Source organism: Fringilla coelebs, assembly GCF_963513975.1.
Source record: "Fringilla coelebs genome assembly, chromosome: 6".
In the NCBI taxonomy this organism is placed as follows: Eukaryota; Metazoa; Chordata; class Aves; order Passeriformes; family Fringillidae; genus Fringilla; species Fringilla coelebs.
Window position 1 is genome coordinate 21,356,495 of NC_140034.1, and position 15,225 is coordinate 21,371,719.

At 38.2% G+C, this 15,225-nt stretch overlaps 1 protein-coding gene across 6 annotated transcripts in view; it reads right to left on the reverse strand.

Annotated features, from left to right (window-relative positions):
* NRXN3 (neurexin 3) overlaps positions 1-15,225 on the reverse strand; it is a gene marked incomplete at both ends in the record, with an annotated part of 894,988 nt that overhangs the window by 531,265 nt on the left and 348,498 nt on the right. For all 6 annotated transcript variants that reach the window (XM_084208337.1, XM_084208338.1, XM_084208342.1 and 3 more), the window contains one exon: positions 3,624-3,743. In XM_084208337.1, the coding sequence (XP_084064463.1) occupies positions 3,624-3,743 (120 nt within the window). The remainder of the gene's footprint in view (positions 1-3,623; positions 3,744-15,225) is intronic.

Here is a 15,225-nt window from a genome sequence, read left to right on the forward strand (position 1 = left end):
AGTCACGTACAAACTGCAGGTTTTCAGTTTATACTTTGTCCAAATCTGAACAAGTTTTATTCAAAGACAGCAAGCAAGCACAATTTCTATTAGAATTTTTTTTTTCCGGCTATCTACTTCAAATATGAAGAAAAAAATATTATATAAATCAATTCACCTTTTTCATTTAATCTAATTTTACCACTGGATCTAAATATCTATGCAATTATACAAAGACCATGGAGAACTTCAGTCCAAGCAGACACAGCTGATCAAACTTAGAAGCAGCTGAAGGCAGTCACAAATTTGTGACTATTTAAAAATTCAAGTGTCAGCACCAATGCAAAATTTTTTAAATCCTGAAACAGTTCTTTACCAGAAATAATATGATTTTAGTTGAAAAATTGAAGCTTCCAAAAACTGAAATAGTACACGGGGAAATTTGTTTAGACAGTTTTCTCCCTTTCACTACTGTGATCCTTAGAGTTTGAGAGTCAGTGTTATAAAATTTAAGATTTTTCCAAACGAGAAGTATATATTTTTAAAATTATAAAAGTCACTTAAAAAAAAAATTCTGCTTTTTTACTTAAAGAAAATAGGACAATAAAATTAAGAAATGTCAGTTCTCAAAGGCAAGAAAACTCCTGTCTTTTGCTTTTCCTCTTAAAAATACAAGGCAATTGTGGCCTGAGTAGGAGAAAAAAGCCAAGACTGGGGAATCTGAGAGCCCAAATATAGGGGGCATTAAAAATGGAGTGAAGGAGTTTGGAGGAGGTGAGCCCAGAATCTTAGAAAAGGTGCATAATGAGAAAACTGGGTCTGGCTTAATAAAAAAAACAGTGCTAGAGGCAGTACTGTAGAAAGTCAGGAGTAGGTCAGTGAAAAGCTGCAAAGGACATGGCAATACAAGATCAGAGTCAGGACAGAGATGTAATTTCCTATGAAATCATGGAGTGCCATCCAGTACTTTCTGATCTCATTAGCTATCAGCCCCACCTGCAGAGTTCACCTCCAGTTCCCCACTGTGCTCTCTAGAGTACTGTACCTACTACAGCAATCAGAAGCTCTCTAGTTCAAGTGGTAGCAGACAGAAAAAATTCCAGTCTCCACTGCGGTATTTGGGTGCTAGGAAGATGTCAGAGAGAGGAATATATCTGCTGTATTTGTGTCTCATTTACCACTGATATTCTGACATCTGCTCTGAGGTCAGGAGGAATGTGGGACAAAGGTTTTGTGAACTTTTTCATTAAACAGTAAATTGCTGTCCAGAATTGGATTCTGTCTCTGCCTTAGATGTTCTACAGGAAACCAAGTCAGACTCTTCATTACAAATTTTTCATAGGTGCTCATTAATTGTCTACATCTAATTCTCCAATCTGGTGCCTTGTTCCCAAACCTGTAAAATGGGAAAAAGATGCCCACTCACTTCACATAACACACACACGGGAAAAAATCCAGCTAAAGCTTCTTAGTTCTGTATAAACATATTGATGAGTAGCCTACAACGTACAAAGACAAAATAAAAAAAAAACTAAAAAAAATTGTTTAAAAGAAGTCTAAATTTAGAGGAAATTTCAGCTGGTGTGCATTGTTCCAAACAAGCAATAAGAAAACAGAAATCAAACAGGCTGTTTATTTTTACTGGGGGCCCAATTTAGACTTCTGATCTATGCCTAAGACAGCAAGAATCCTGTGGAAAAATCTATGTGACCACACCACAGAAGACTGTTATCATCTGCCCAAGGAAGTGGGATGCAGATTGCACAAAAAAATCTTAACTCTGGCTTTTCTGACTTCTGACTTTGCCATGATGGCATTCTTTTAACAGATATTTTTAGCTGTAATGCATCTTTAATTATGTAATTCATATACATGTACATATGCGTATCCTATTTTAGTACAGGATTGTATCATTATTATTTATAAACTCAGCTTCGTGAAAAAGACTTCAAGAACAGATGGCTTTGAGGGATCGATTCGGTAATGCAGACAGTGCCACCCCGTGGTGCTTCCTAAAAAAGCATAACCAGAAGAATTGTTCTCAAATTTAGAAGAAATCGGGATGAAATGTTTCTTTTAGGCTCCCTCTTAAATAAAATCCATTTTTCCTATAAGCTAATTTTGACCAAGCCACTACCAAGGCTGAATTTCAACAAGGAGAGGGAATGATATTTCTTGCATGTTTCTTGTTCTCTCTTGCAAAATCACAGCCTATATAGGACAGCACATATTTACTGCAGAGAGAAAACTTATTTCAAACCATTTTCCTGTAAGCCAACTTCTTTGGGAATACTTCAGATTTCTGACTCCTGGCTTTCCAAATTACCACAATACTTAAAATAATTCACATTCATACAGAAGAAAAATTCTTCTGTAGGTTATAATAGGTTATAATATTCTGGTACTATGTGTGGCAGCCATTATTCCTAGTTGGATTCTGAGTAGAAACTACTCAGAAAAGAGGATTTCAGCTTCTTGGCAAACCAGCATGGGTGTAAACTAACAATTATACCTGCAACAGTTTTGCATCCAGGGTTCCTGGTTTTCTTTGGGCTTTTTTTTTTTGTTTTGGTTTGGGGTTTTTTTGTTTGTTTTGGTTTCTTTTTTGTGTTGCTGTTGTTTTATTATCATCAGCCTCCAGACTGCTGATATTTTTCTCAAAAGCCCAGTTCCTAAAGTTATATACAAATATGAGAATTTTAGACCTTCAAAAGAAAAGAAGGATAGGCTTCTGGCTCTTGCAGTCATGGGGAAATGGACCTGAAAAGTACAATCTCTAAAATTCTGCAATTAAAAAAGGATCAGTCTGGAGTAATTTGACCATTTTAATGCAAATCTTAACCTGGGACACACCAACTCTTCTGACTGATCTTTTCTTTCCTCCCTTCAACTACATTTCTCTGCAAAAAGAAGTAGGAGATCCAAAAGCTGTCTGAAAAAGCAGAAAATTATTAAAAAAAAAAAAAACAAGGAAAAAAAAAGGACTGACACACTTTGTCGAGTCAGGATCCTCCCTAACCTCTAAACCAAAGCTGAGAGCAAACTGCTTTTCTTGCTTTTTCTTCTGGATGGCTCTGAACCATGCGCACAAGAACCTGGGATATATTAAAAAAAAAAAAATCTAGACTGCCCAAACTATGAAAAACACTTTAAAAAAAATTGAAGAAAAATTTAAAATGAGCACCACAGACATAAGTCTGTGCTCTGTAACACATGTAGTTCATGCAGGTTTATCATCAAGGAAAAGTTTGTGCAGAGGAATAGTCCAGAGAGCCTTGGCCTTGATTCCACAGCACTGGAAACCATCACATGTGCAACTCAGGAATGGAGTGTGTTCAGTCTAGCTCAGAAAGAGCCTGGAGCAAGAGCAAGTTCTGCTCAATCCCTCTACAGTCTGAGATAAGTGCAAGCTTATCTGTCCCCATAACCCATATCTCAGGTGGTTACAGCTGTCACAGAAGTTTCTGGCGCTGGCTAAGAAGTCTCTCAGACCTGAACATTCATTTTCAACATGGTAACACTAAATAATACACGAGTGCTAACAGGAAGGGGTGGGGGGAGAGATACACAGAAAAACGTGGAGAAGGAGCATAATGGCAAAGACCAGGAACAGAGATCAAAAACCACTGATAAATCACACTCACCCTCAGCAACATCATCATCCACGATCAGCTTGAGGCTCTTCCCTCGCCGCACCACGCGGACAGTGTGCCACTCATTGTCATTGAGTTTCTGCCCAGCATAAAGAGTTTCAGGTCCCTTGCCTGGGAAGGGTGATAGGTGCAGCAGTTAAAGCCAGACCCACAATTGCTTTAGTACTTTCTCAATGGGACAAGTCATGAAAATCAACTTGGTGTGATACAGACCAGTAGAGTGTACAGGTATATAAGAACCTCGAATCAACCCTCACACCGACACTTCCCAGCACAGGGAATCACAAACCCTTCCACTCAGTCAGGCCCTAAAGTCACATGCATTTAAAATGGGTAGAAATCTCTCTTGTGCTGTGGTACTAATTTCCAATCAGACTGCACAGCACACCACATTAAAAGGAAAACAAGTTGATGACTGAAATGTCTCAAAGGGGATCCATTACAGCAGCATTTTGCTCTCCTAAGGATCTGGATTTACATCCCCAAGGCACTTGGGATTCTTTTCAAAGTTTAACACACTGGTCTTTCAACACTTTAGTATCAAACACCAGGTTGGTTTCAATCTCAAAAAAAAAGCCCAAAACCAAAAACTCCACAACCCCCTCAAAAAAGCAATTAAATACCCCCTCACAAAACTTCATAACCCACCTTTATAAATATATTTTTTTTAATTATAATCTCAAAGAAAACCATTCACCAACCTTGCTGATTGCTTTAAGGTTCTTTGGCAAAGCAGCCTATATTTGAGGTGCTTACTTCACCCCTTGGATTATAGTCAAAAGAGAAAGAGGAGCCATGTCTTCTCCCAAAGGTTATACCACAGTTGCCCTTGAAAACAATGCTCCTGGGAAAACAGCACTAGTGCTACCCATATTTGTCTAGGTTTGCTCACCCATCACAGTTGACAGGCAATTACTTAAAAAATTAATTGTTCAGATTACAGGACCGGAACACCTCACTCATGTCAAATGGTAAGTGAAATTGAATAATGGTGTGTGCTAAATTAAAAGCATCTATCCTCATTTCAGTACAGTACTAAAGTAGGGGGTTTGGATCCAGGTATACCAGAAAATGTAAAATGAGCACAGCCAAACTTGTTGCACACTGGTCTGAACCCACTGCTCAAACTGGCAAAAGAGGTAAAAAGGAAAAAAAAAAAAAAAGACAGAGAGAGATATTGAACATATTAACAGGGGCAGGATGGGACAATGAGGCACTGCTACAGCTCATCATACTGCACTGCTAAAACTCGTGTCAGATACTCCACAGGATGCACAGTGCCTGATGAGCAGCGTTACTGTAAGTGCTTCTCACCAAAGAAGGAACATGGGCAAAGAAGGTGGTGTCTCACCCAGCTAGGATTCTATCTGTAGTAGAGGAATTCTTCAGAAGAAGACCAAAGCAAAACTAATATTCTGTTACTCCTGTTGAAAAAATCATGCAGTTCATGCTAATAAAAAAAGGAGATTAATACCTTTTTCAAATAAAGACCATTGCCAGCCAATTTTACCATAAACTAAGATGAGAAAAATGTTTTTCTAGTGACCTGAAAGGTAAGTGTCATTCTTGGATTAAAAGGATGGGGAGTTACAGAGAAATTGAAGTTACAGAGAATACCTCCTTAGCAGGAGAAACCCATAACTTCTGCTGTCCCTCATCCATGCGCCAAAGTCACATACCACACATGTAAATCCAGCTGAACAAGGCAGCCAGATCATGGCCAAAAAGTTTAAGTTTTTGGCACCAGACAAGCAAAACTTTAAGAATCCAAGGAAGTTATGCTAAATTTACATCAGTAAGTACATTTCATCCTAAAGCAGAATACACAAAATTATCTCTCTCTCTGGATAGACAGCAAAATTATTGTCTACATCAAAGCATACAGCATCAGTTACTATAGTTCTACACAGCCACTTCCCAGGCAGGAAAATGAAGGAGGTCACCTGAAACTGTGTGTTTATATAATGACATCTGAAAACAGGGGAAAGAGGGGAGGGGTGGCAAATGCTTTCCAAAAAACCCAATCTTCCCACATAGCCATTGGAGCTCTGGAGGGCTGAGCCAAGAGAAACAGTCAGGTGTGCTGGAGTCTGCTCATGACAATGCAATGATTTCTATGCAATAGCTCTGTGTGCAGCATAGTTAAGTAAGTTGCTGTTCTTCTAGTTCCCATTTTTCAACCCAAGCCTGACAAAACAGGGATCAGCTAAAACAGTCTAGGGTTTGGCTTGTCTTGATGGCCACTGTAACACTTTCAAAACAAAATTGTGACACCAAGAGAAGTTATGTGAATATATTCTTAGAAAATGTAGCTTAACCAATTCACAAATAAATTAATAGAAAGTTGCAGCATCCCCACATGTTCAAAATGAATAAGGTTATCCTCTTAGAAGTATTGGTTAATAGCTTGGGCTTAAAATTTGAAAATTAAGCATTGCAGATATAAATTATTTTATTATTTAAGTCCATGTCTTCATCAGCCAATTTTATATTTGATCAGTAGAAACCAAAAAAGAAGTTTTAATACTTTTGTTCACTTACTACCCTCCCTTTAGCAAAAATAGACATGGGCTTCTTTTAGTAGGGTTACCCAAATAACACTACATACAAAAATTCAGTACTTGAGCAGGCTTAAGAGCATTCAGATAAATTTTTCAAACCAAACATATCTGATCTTAAAAGAAAACATTAAACAAACGTTATTTTACTCTATTCAAACTGATTTATTTCCAAATGTTTTCAAGACATTTATGCAGCAGTGGGCTGACTGAAAACCAGCAAAATTGTGTCCCCATTTTTCAGCTGAGAGCGTGCAAATAAATTGCTGCTCTTTGTAAAGGCTCCCATTGAATTCTAAATAGGTCCAAGAACTGTGTATGCAGGGACTTTCACATGTGGATACCAAAATTCATTTCATTGAGCATGATTACTACATGTGTCGTTACTATACAGACATTTAAACATGGCCTTGAAGATTCCTAATCCAACAGTTGCTTATGCTAGGGAGAATAGAAAGGAAATGGGCCATGTGTTCCTGCACCATCATGCTGTCCCTAAGAACAATCTCCTGCCAGGCGTTTCTGTGGTCTTATGTTTTGCAGTTTTATGTTTTTTCCTCCTTTCAAGCTATCTGCACCTACATCATGCTTCAAAACAGACAACAGACATGTGAGGAAGCAAAACAGAAGATCAAATAGAGAAAGAAACCTAGAGATTTGTATGTTCCCTTTGTATAACAACCTTTTATGATGAAAGTCAAGAAAAGGCAAACAAGGAACTCTTGCAGCGATGAATGGCTCACCCGTAAACACTTTCTATTTATAATACTTTGGGCCACTGGGCATTAGGTAATTTCAACACTCTGTTTCTTTTTATGCATGAAAAGGGTAAAGGACAACAAAACAGTAAACAGAACAAGGAAGTTTTTACTGCTGCAACAATGTAATCGTTAAGCTGACAGACCCTCACTCCTGTTAGCAGCTCTGATCATCTGGGTCATTCTATCCCCTCCCCTAATGCTGTCTGAGGAACTGTGTATCGATATGGAATTGATCACCACGTTTCCTTTTCCAACTCAAATCAGGCAGGCTAGTGAGTATTCCTTTAATGCTTTGCAGTGGCAAATACTACTTAATCAGAAGCAAAAAAATCTCTGTCTCTCAGCCATCTCCAAATTCTGAACATGAGATCAGCTGCAGCTCAGGCTTCTTGAGCAAATATTACTTGATTCAGCCACAGTGACTCCTCCTCATTCTCCCATGAATCTTCCAACATCTACTCAAACTTTTATGCATATTGCTAATTAAAAAAAATTACTATGTGCTTTCAAACATGGAAGAACTGCATCCAATCTGCCCAGTGTCCCAAACATGATCTCTGGATCAAATCTGCACCGTTGCTAATCATTAGCTTGGCTCAAATAACCTATTTAAAAGTGCCAAGAATACACATGCCAAAATATAAAGAATCAAAAATCAGATCATGTCTTCTAAAAATGCCAAGTTGCTTTCCATGTGCTCCCCAAGAACTCACTTGTTCAGAACAAAAAACCAGTCAGAGGCATGCAGTTCTGACAATACCTCTGAAAATGCACTTCTTATTCACCCTCAGTGGCTAACAGTATATGGAAATTTCCTCTGGGAGACAAAGGAGAAAGAGGGTCAATCCCCTCTGCAGTTTCTCACAGGTGGATCAAAGAGTGTGCTTTTACTTTGGTGCAGGCTCTCATCATCTGATCCACTGATAAGATTAAAATGACTTGCATGAAACCAGGCTATCTTTATCCTTGCATATCCTATCCAACACTACAGAAGTGGAACACTGAAGTCTACAGAACACCACAAGAGCAGAATGGAAGGGACATTGCCATATTGGTGAGAAAGGACAACGTGCTTCCCTCAATAGAATTACAATGATAAATAAAATAAATAATTCTACAGTAATACTAATGCTTTATAATATAAATAATTCTACAGTGATACTAATGCTTTTCAAAGAAGACCCTTGGTAATGATAAGGTTTTTTCTGCTTTTACTTTTTCACTAAAAACCTTAGCTACCACCTCAGATTTTTTCAGTGGAAAGATGAATCTTTGTGTTTTTTTTTTATTCAGGGCAACATCTTGTAAGAATGCCATTAGCATTCCAAGGAAAGGAGGGGCTGAGAAGGGGAAGTTTCTTTGCCCCCCGTCCCCTTTTCATTTGTGATGGAGGAAGGGCATTGGTTGTTTTTACTTCCACCTTTAAATATGACCAAGAAGTTGTGGTTTGCTGCATAAAATGTGTACACAGAGATTTGTGAAACATGACAATGAATCACAAGACCTCAAAAAAGGAAGAAATGGGTGCAAGGACCAAGATGCTGGCAATTTTTCACACACCTTTGTGGCTTCCTGATGTGCAGGAAGTTCCTACAAAGCACAGGTCAAATATCAAAAGCAGAGCTGGCAGCTGCTCTGAAAATCTTCAGTAACTCTCGATGATGGTTAAATATAAACCACTATTGTAAATTTTGTTGTTTCTTTCAGGCAGCACTAGTATGGACAAAGCGTTTTAGGACAGTCTTTTCTTTGACCAGGATTTGCTGTTCAACACCAGGAGCATTGTTAATTGCTAAGAAACGAGTGGCAACCCCAGACTGTACCTTGCAGACATTTATCTAGATAAACCAGTCAAATCAACCTATATTCTCATACACACACACTTGTTTTGCTCATATACAGGCTTTAGAATTCCTCTTTTCAAGAAAATGCTGGCTGCCAATGCTGGAATAAGCAGTTGCACTCCCCCTACAGTTATTCAGTATCTTCACTGGGACCTTACCTGCAGCAGTCTTTCCTCAAGGAGCAGGATCATGTCCATGTACTACCCCACAAGTTTAAACAAAACATAGCATGCACTTGAGAAACAATCATCCTGTGAGGCATGCTAAAAACTTTTACGTTTACAGCTTTACACAGTGGCTTTACTGTGAAAAGTCAATAAAGTTGAGATGATTTACATCAGCCTACCCAGAAGCAAAATTTAATTATTGACATCCATTCAGCAGTAAAAAGCATATACACAAAGTCCTTTAAACATCCACAGAGTCAATTAGCCTCACAAGTGCAAGTGAGAATTCTCTGAAACACAGAGACTAATCATGTGCAGGGATTTAGCTCAGCAACTAACTGAAAACAAGCAAGACCACCCTACTAGATCTCTCAAACATACCCCCCCTCTCCATATAAGCATGACAAAAAATAAGCTAGGTTGAATTATTTTTTATACAATCAATTTTAATTTTTTAAACCCCTTATTAAAAAAAAAAAAGCCAATCAAAACCAATCCAACAAAGTACAACATAGTTCCTTGCTTTTGCTATAAATACCTATATCACCATACTGAATAACTGTTATTTTCACTGCAGACTCCCTGGCCAATAGCTGTGATAAGGCTCAGCACAGATTCAGGCATATTCAACACAGAGGCAGCTTTTTCATAAGGTTCTGAAACAAAACTTAGTGCAGAAATTAAATTGCATGACTTTCAAGTTACATGAATATAACTTGTGATTAAGAACAGGGAGATAATTTGATTGCCTGTATTGTACAGGTCACACATGGCACAAACTGTATTTACAGGGAGGTTTTTTGATCATAGTTAGTAGGTTATGCTCCTCAATTTCACTGCTGCTGAATTTTAATGCCTTAGACACTACATTGAACATCAAAATCAAAATAATTTTTAACAGAAAAATAGTTTGTGTTAATAGAAATTTGATCCCCTCAAAAGGGTTTAAATAGGAATTTTAATGAAAGGATAGTTCATTTAATCCAAAAATAATTTTATTCTGATTTAGAAAACATCCAAAATATTTCAACTTCAAGCTAAATGAAAAAAAAAATCCACAGTTTAAAAATAAAATTAAGCATTATTATCTATTCAAGATAATTTTAATTTTTAATGTAACTAGATGGTTTCCCATTCTTATTGAGTGAGCTTTTTCCACTTTTAAGGAAAGGGATTTTATTTTATATTCACAATCAGGAAGGAGGTCAAAAAAGGACACAGAAGTTTGTAAAATAACCTCAAGTATTCATGCTTTTAAAATTAAGAATTACAAGAGTTTAATTAAATTAACTTCAAAGTGATTTCAGTCACAGTGACTCTATGTTTGTTTTCAGATAAGGCTGTCGTATGAACCATTTCCCATCTCCCTAACGCCTTAAACTGCTGTTCCCAACAGATCAGGGCCACAAAAGCTTCAGTGTTGGTGTACCGAGGAATATAGAAGCTGCTATATTGTCACTCATCTACAACTTGCCTAAGGAATTATTTGCACACATTAAATTTTCACAGGGCAAAGCTCAAGACTACTCCTGGTGTAAGTGGGGCAGCCAGGCAATCACAGGAGCAGCTTCTACCGCAGGGAGCACCACTAGAGGGAAACCACATTCACTGAAGCTGCTGCTCAGACACTGTCACACGAGTACAAAGGAGTTACAGTACTCTGTGCTGCTTTCCAGACTTTCACACGCTGATATATTTTGCTTTGAAGATGACTCCACCCCAGCAATTAATAAAATAACTCTAGAACTTCAACCCAGTTTTGCCTCCATAACAGCAACTACCCATTGGTTTCAGGTATATTTGTTTAATGAGTGCAATTTGCCACCCAAGAAATGAGTATATGCAGAAATTACAAAGGTGCAGAACCTCATGAAGTTTTACCATAAGAGGGAGTTTTAAAGTAATCATTATAGCAACAATTATGCATAGACTTCAGCACATCACAACAGCAATAAAGAAGACATTCTATTTAAAGGAAACTTGACATTTTATTAGCTTTCCAGTGATGCAGTAAAATCAAAGCAAGATGCAGGAGTGAAAAAGCTAGAGATTTAATTCTTCTTTTTATTCCTGTGTAGATAAAATAATAGAGATACCAAACCCAAACAGCTTCACACTAATCCCATTGACTTGCCTTACTCGAAGCATGGATAGTCTATGTTACCAACAGTAAGACCACTAAAGTTTCTCTTCCTATTTACTTTCAAATCTCTCCATAAATGCTACAAAACTGGTGGAATCATCATGGTGACAGTGGGAAAAAAGATACTGGTTATAAGGCTGAGACAACTGGAGTGAGCCATACGTATTAGACAGACATATAGCAGCAATGGAATAATTTGACTGCTAACTGCCTGGATGAGATTAAAACCCCTTAGAGGGGAAAAAAATTATGAATCAAATATATGAGTCCTTAAACCGAGAATCAACCCCGCTCCCTCAAACCCCTTCTCAAAGGCCTTTGCTTTTGCTATGTTACTAAGTAACAGGAAGGAGAGGGCTGGAAAAGCTTGTGTCATCCCATTTAGCAAGTGTTTTCAAGCTCTAATTACCTCTATTACTTCATTTGAAAGGATTATTTGAATTTTGGAATGATATAATTATTAATGTAGAGGGTGGGGTTTATGCCTTTTGAAAGTATTATAGTAGCAACTTCTCATCTAAACCTGCAAAACAAGGAGATCAGAAAGATGGGTAAATCATACAGAACATGGCAATACAGCACCTTACGGTAATTGAACGTGTGTCTTTCAGAAAAGGATCTGAGGTCACTTCCTAACAACAGGACAGCATGTTTGTCCCCCCTCTTTCAGAACACAGAAAATAATACCAAAGAAAGAGGCTCATCTTCCCAAAGGCACATGTGGCAGTTGAACAGAGAAATAAAGCAGAGTCAGAGAAACGAAAAGCTCCTTGAAGCTCCAGTCCCAAATATTGCATTAAAGGGTTTTTTTGCTCTTTTTTTAATGATCTTTAGAACACACTTCACAGTCCTCAGCAACAGCATAGCATTAGAAGAGAAGACAGTCCTGGCACCAACACTTCTTTATCCAGCTATGAAAAGCAAAGAACAACATCATCACATATTCAAAGAACCTAAACTTTTCTCTCAAATTAAGTACCTTTCCCTGTGGCACCTGTGTGCCTGAAGAGTTACAAAGGCACACAGAGTTACACCTTCATTGCTCCTAGGAGTATGACATGAACTAGCTTCAGCCTCCCTCTAAGAGCACAACAGCATCACAGAAATTATGTCTAACAGATTACAGAGCCAGCAGGATTCCAGTCTTCTGCAAGGGGTACAAACATATGCCCTTTAGTTTTAGCTCTCTTTTTACTACCTCCATCCTGAAGAGTGCCACTCTTTTTTATGATCTTTGGAGTTTTTTAACTTGCATATTAACCAGTAAGTATGAGCCTACTGGGAACCCCAGGTGTATTAGGGGGAACATCAAAATGCATAGAAATCATACTATTTTAATAAGTACAAACAGCAACCAAAACTTGCAAGTAGGGACCCTTTGTTTTCAGATATTGCAGGCAAGCTATGTGCGCATAACTAGTAATGCACATTGGTCCTCCCTGACTGAAGTGAGAAACTACTGAGAGAAGGATGGTAAGTGGTACTTGGACCTAACAGGGCAGAGTCTTTTTATTTCACTTAAGGAGCTATTGAGGAAGGATCAAATGCTTCTGGAAAGCTGAGGGATCAGGAGTGCAGACTGGAGTGTTTAATGCTAAAGGCATTTAAAAGCTTACCCACCTCAAAGAGTGGCTTTCACAGGGAACAGAATAGAGACCTCAGCTGCTGTTACTTTTTGAAGAGTCATTGAGTATTCTCTCATTTCTTAAATAGGAATGGTTAGCACAAGATAGTGACCATGTAGTAACACAGATGACTATTGCAACTGAAATTTTTCCTACAGCATTGGTATGTGTTCTACCTATTCAGATAAACCACATTTCCAGGTTACATAGCAGAAAACAAGTGCCATCCAATGAAAACACTTCATGGGGATGTTCTACTGAATCTACCTAAACAAGGAATAGAGCCATAGAAGACTCTCTCCGAATACCCCTTTATCCTTTCTCTTCTTGAGCTGCAAGTAAAAGCTTCCTTTTGGTTGCCATTCTCTCAGCTTTTGATTTTCTTCTCAGTATTTTTAGAAGTCCTTATTTATCCAGAACACTACAACACTAATGCAATCTCAAATTTTTAGGAGGCAGAATGTGGACAGAGTTGTGTTGCCAGCAAAAGCTTGGACTCTTGTCTAGCTGTAAATAATTTGTTTAACAGCACGTAACCCTTCTATTTCCAAAAACCTTTTAGCAGTAGTCACAATGCATTCTCCCAAAAGAACTGGGACTCTGCTAGCAGAAACCCACCTCACTGACATCAACAAGATCAGTATCCACTGATGAAAATAATCTTCAGGTGATTTACAGACACCACCAATCTCCAGTCTCCTGATTGCCCTGACTGCTTCCTTTCTACCTAAACTGAGAAACCCAGATGAGAAAGACAAGTGGCATGTAGACCTACAGGCAAGAGCCTCCTTATTTAGTTTAAGGAGCTATCAAGGAAGGATCACAGGCTTCTGGAAAGCTGAGGGATCAGATGTGCAGACTGAAGGATAGTTGAGGATTTAAAGATAAAGATGACATCTGAGGCAAATATCGAGAACTCCTTTGAAATTCAGATTTTAAAAGTCACAGCTTTCATGTCAGCTAAGGAGCATGTAAAGGAAAAAAATGCCCTGGGAGAAGAAGAGGGAATTATAAAGTTAAGCACATAACTTTAAGCACATCTATATCTCTCTGTCCTCAGTGCTCCCAATAGCAAACAGTGTAAGATCCAAACTGATGCCATCCCTCTTCTCAAGAGGATGCCATACCTCTTGAGTCACTCCATTTCATATGTATAGCTTCACAAAAATCCTCTATGCTTCATATAACATCTACATGCAATCCTAATATTGTTAAAATTAGACAGGAGTACAGCAGATAATTAATTGTAAGGAGTCATACTAAAGCAGCAACATAGCAGGAAAAGGAAAAAAGAGAAACAGAGCCAATCTCTTCCCACAGGAAGTAGGCTTACTCCTGGAAAGGTAGCACCAGCATTTGGGGATCTTCTTTTGGTGCCCAAGACGGAGAAAAGTTAATGATCACTTTAAAAAGGCCAGAGCTCAGACAGCAACATCAGTGTACAACCCATGAGCTGAATACAAGGAAGGAAAGTGGTGACTTTATAGACCCTGAGCTCAGCTGATGTCTGTGCACCTTCATCACCCATCTTGGTTACAATCAAGGTTTATCAGTCCTTGTGCATCACATTTGAAATAGCAGGAAAATTTTTAAAAGAAATTAAAAAAAAAATCTAGTTGTATTAGGATTCCATACTAGTTACAGCTCTTTCAAAGACAATTTAAGCAATAAGGTTTCTTGACTACCAAGTAATAGTATATATGCTGACCTCTGGCTAGGTTGTAAAAACTGTAGATTTGAAAAATGGCATGAGCTCATCACAAACATCTCTCTATAACATCTAACTATTCCCAACTCTTCCCATTTCCCATGGAAAGCTTAGTGATGAGCATGGTTGGTTTTGCACTGCAAGTTTGAAAAGACATCCTTTTCCTCTGAGAAAAGGTTAATTTGTGTGCTGCCTTTTCAAAGACTAAAAAAAATACAAAAAACCCTAACCCACAAAACCTCAACACAACTTTTTTCTCCCTCTTCAGCTGCCTGTTAAAAATGGAAGAAGCAATTTTTACAAGGGTGGGTAGATTTTACACACCTCTCTTCCAATATATTACTCCCCACAATGTCTCTATTTCTAGCTGGTGAACAGCTGGTGTGCTGCAATGCTCATCAAACCATTATTTCTCTAATTTCTATTGTTCACAGGAGCCCTTTTAGAATGAATCTGTGCATGTTTAGAAAGCATTCAGATTCTCTGCTGAACAAATGCTGCAAAACTACCAGCATTCATACAGTCCATACCATCAGCAAACATAATTTTGATAGTATCACAGCAGCAGAACATTTACAGATTCTCTTTAAAATGTGATCTTCAGATTCTACAGTCAGTGCAAGACAAACACCACAGTAAGTAGAAGAGACCATAAAGTCCCATGGATCAAACAGTTGAGGAAGCTTGATTCCCAGGGCAGCACCAGGCTTCTAATACAGGCTGTGATACAAATGATTGGCACAACTGTACAGCACATGAGTTTTAAGCTCTCTATAGTTCCCACAAT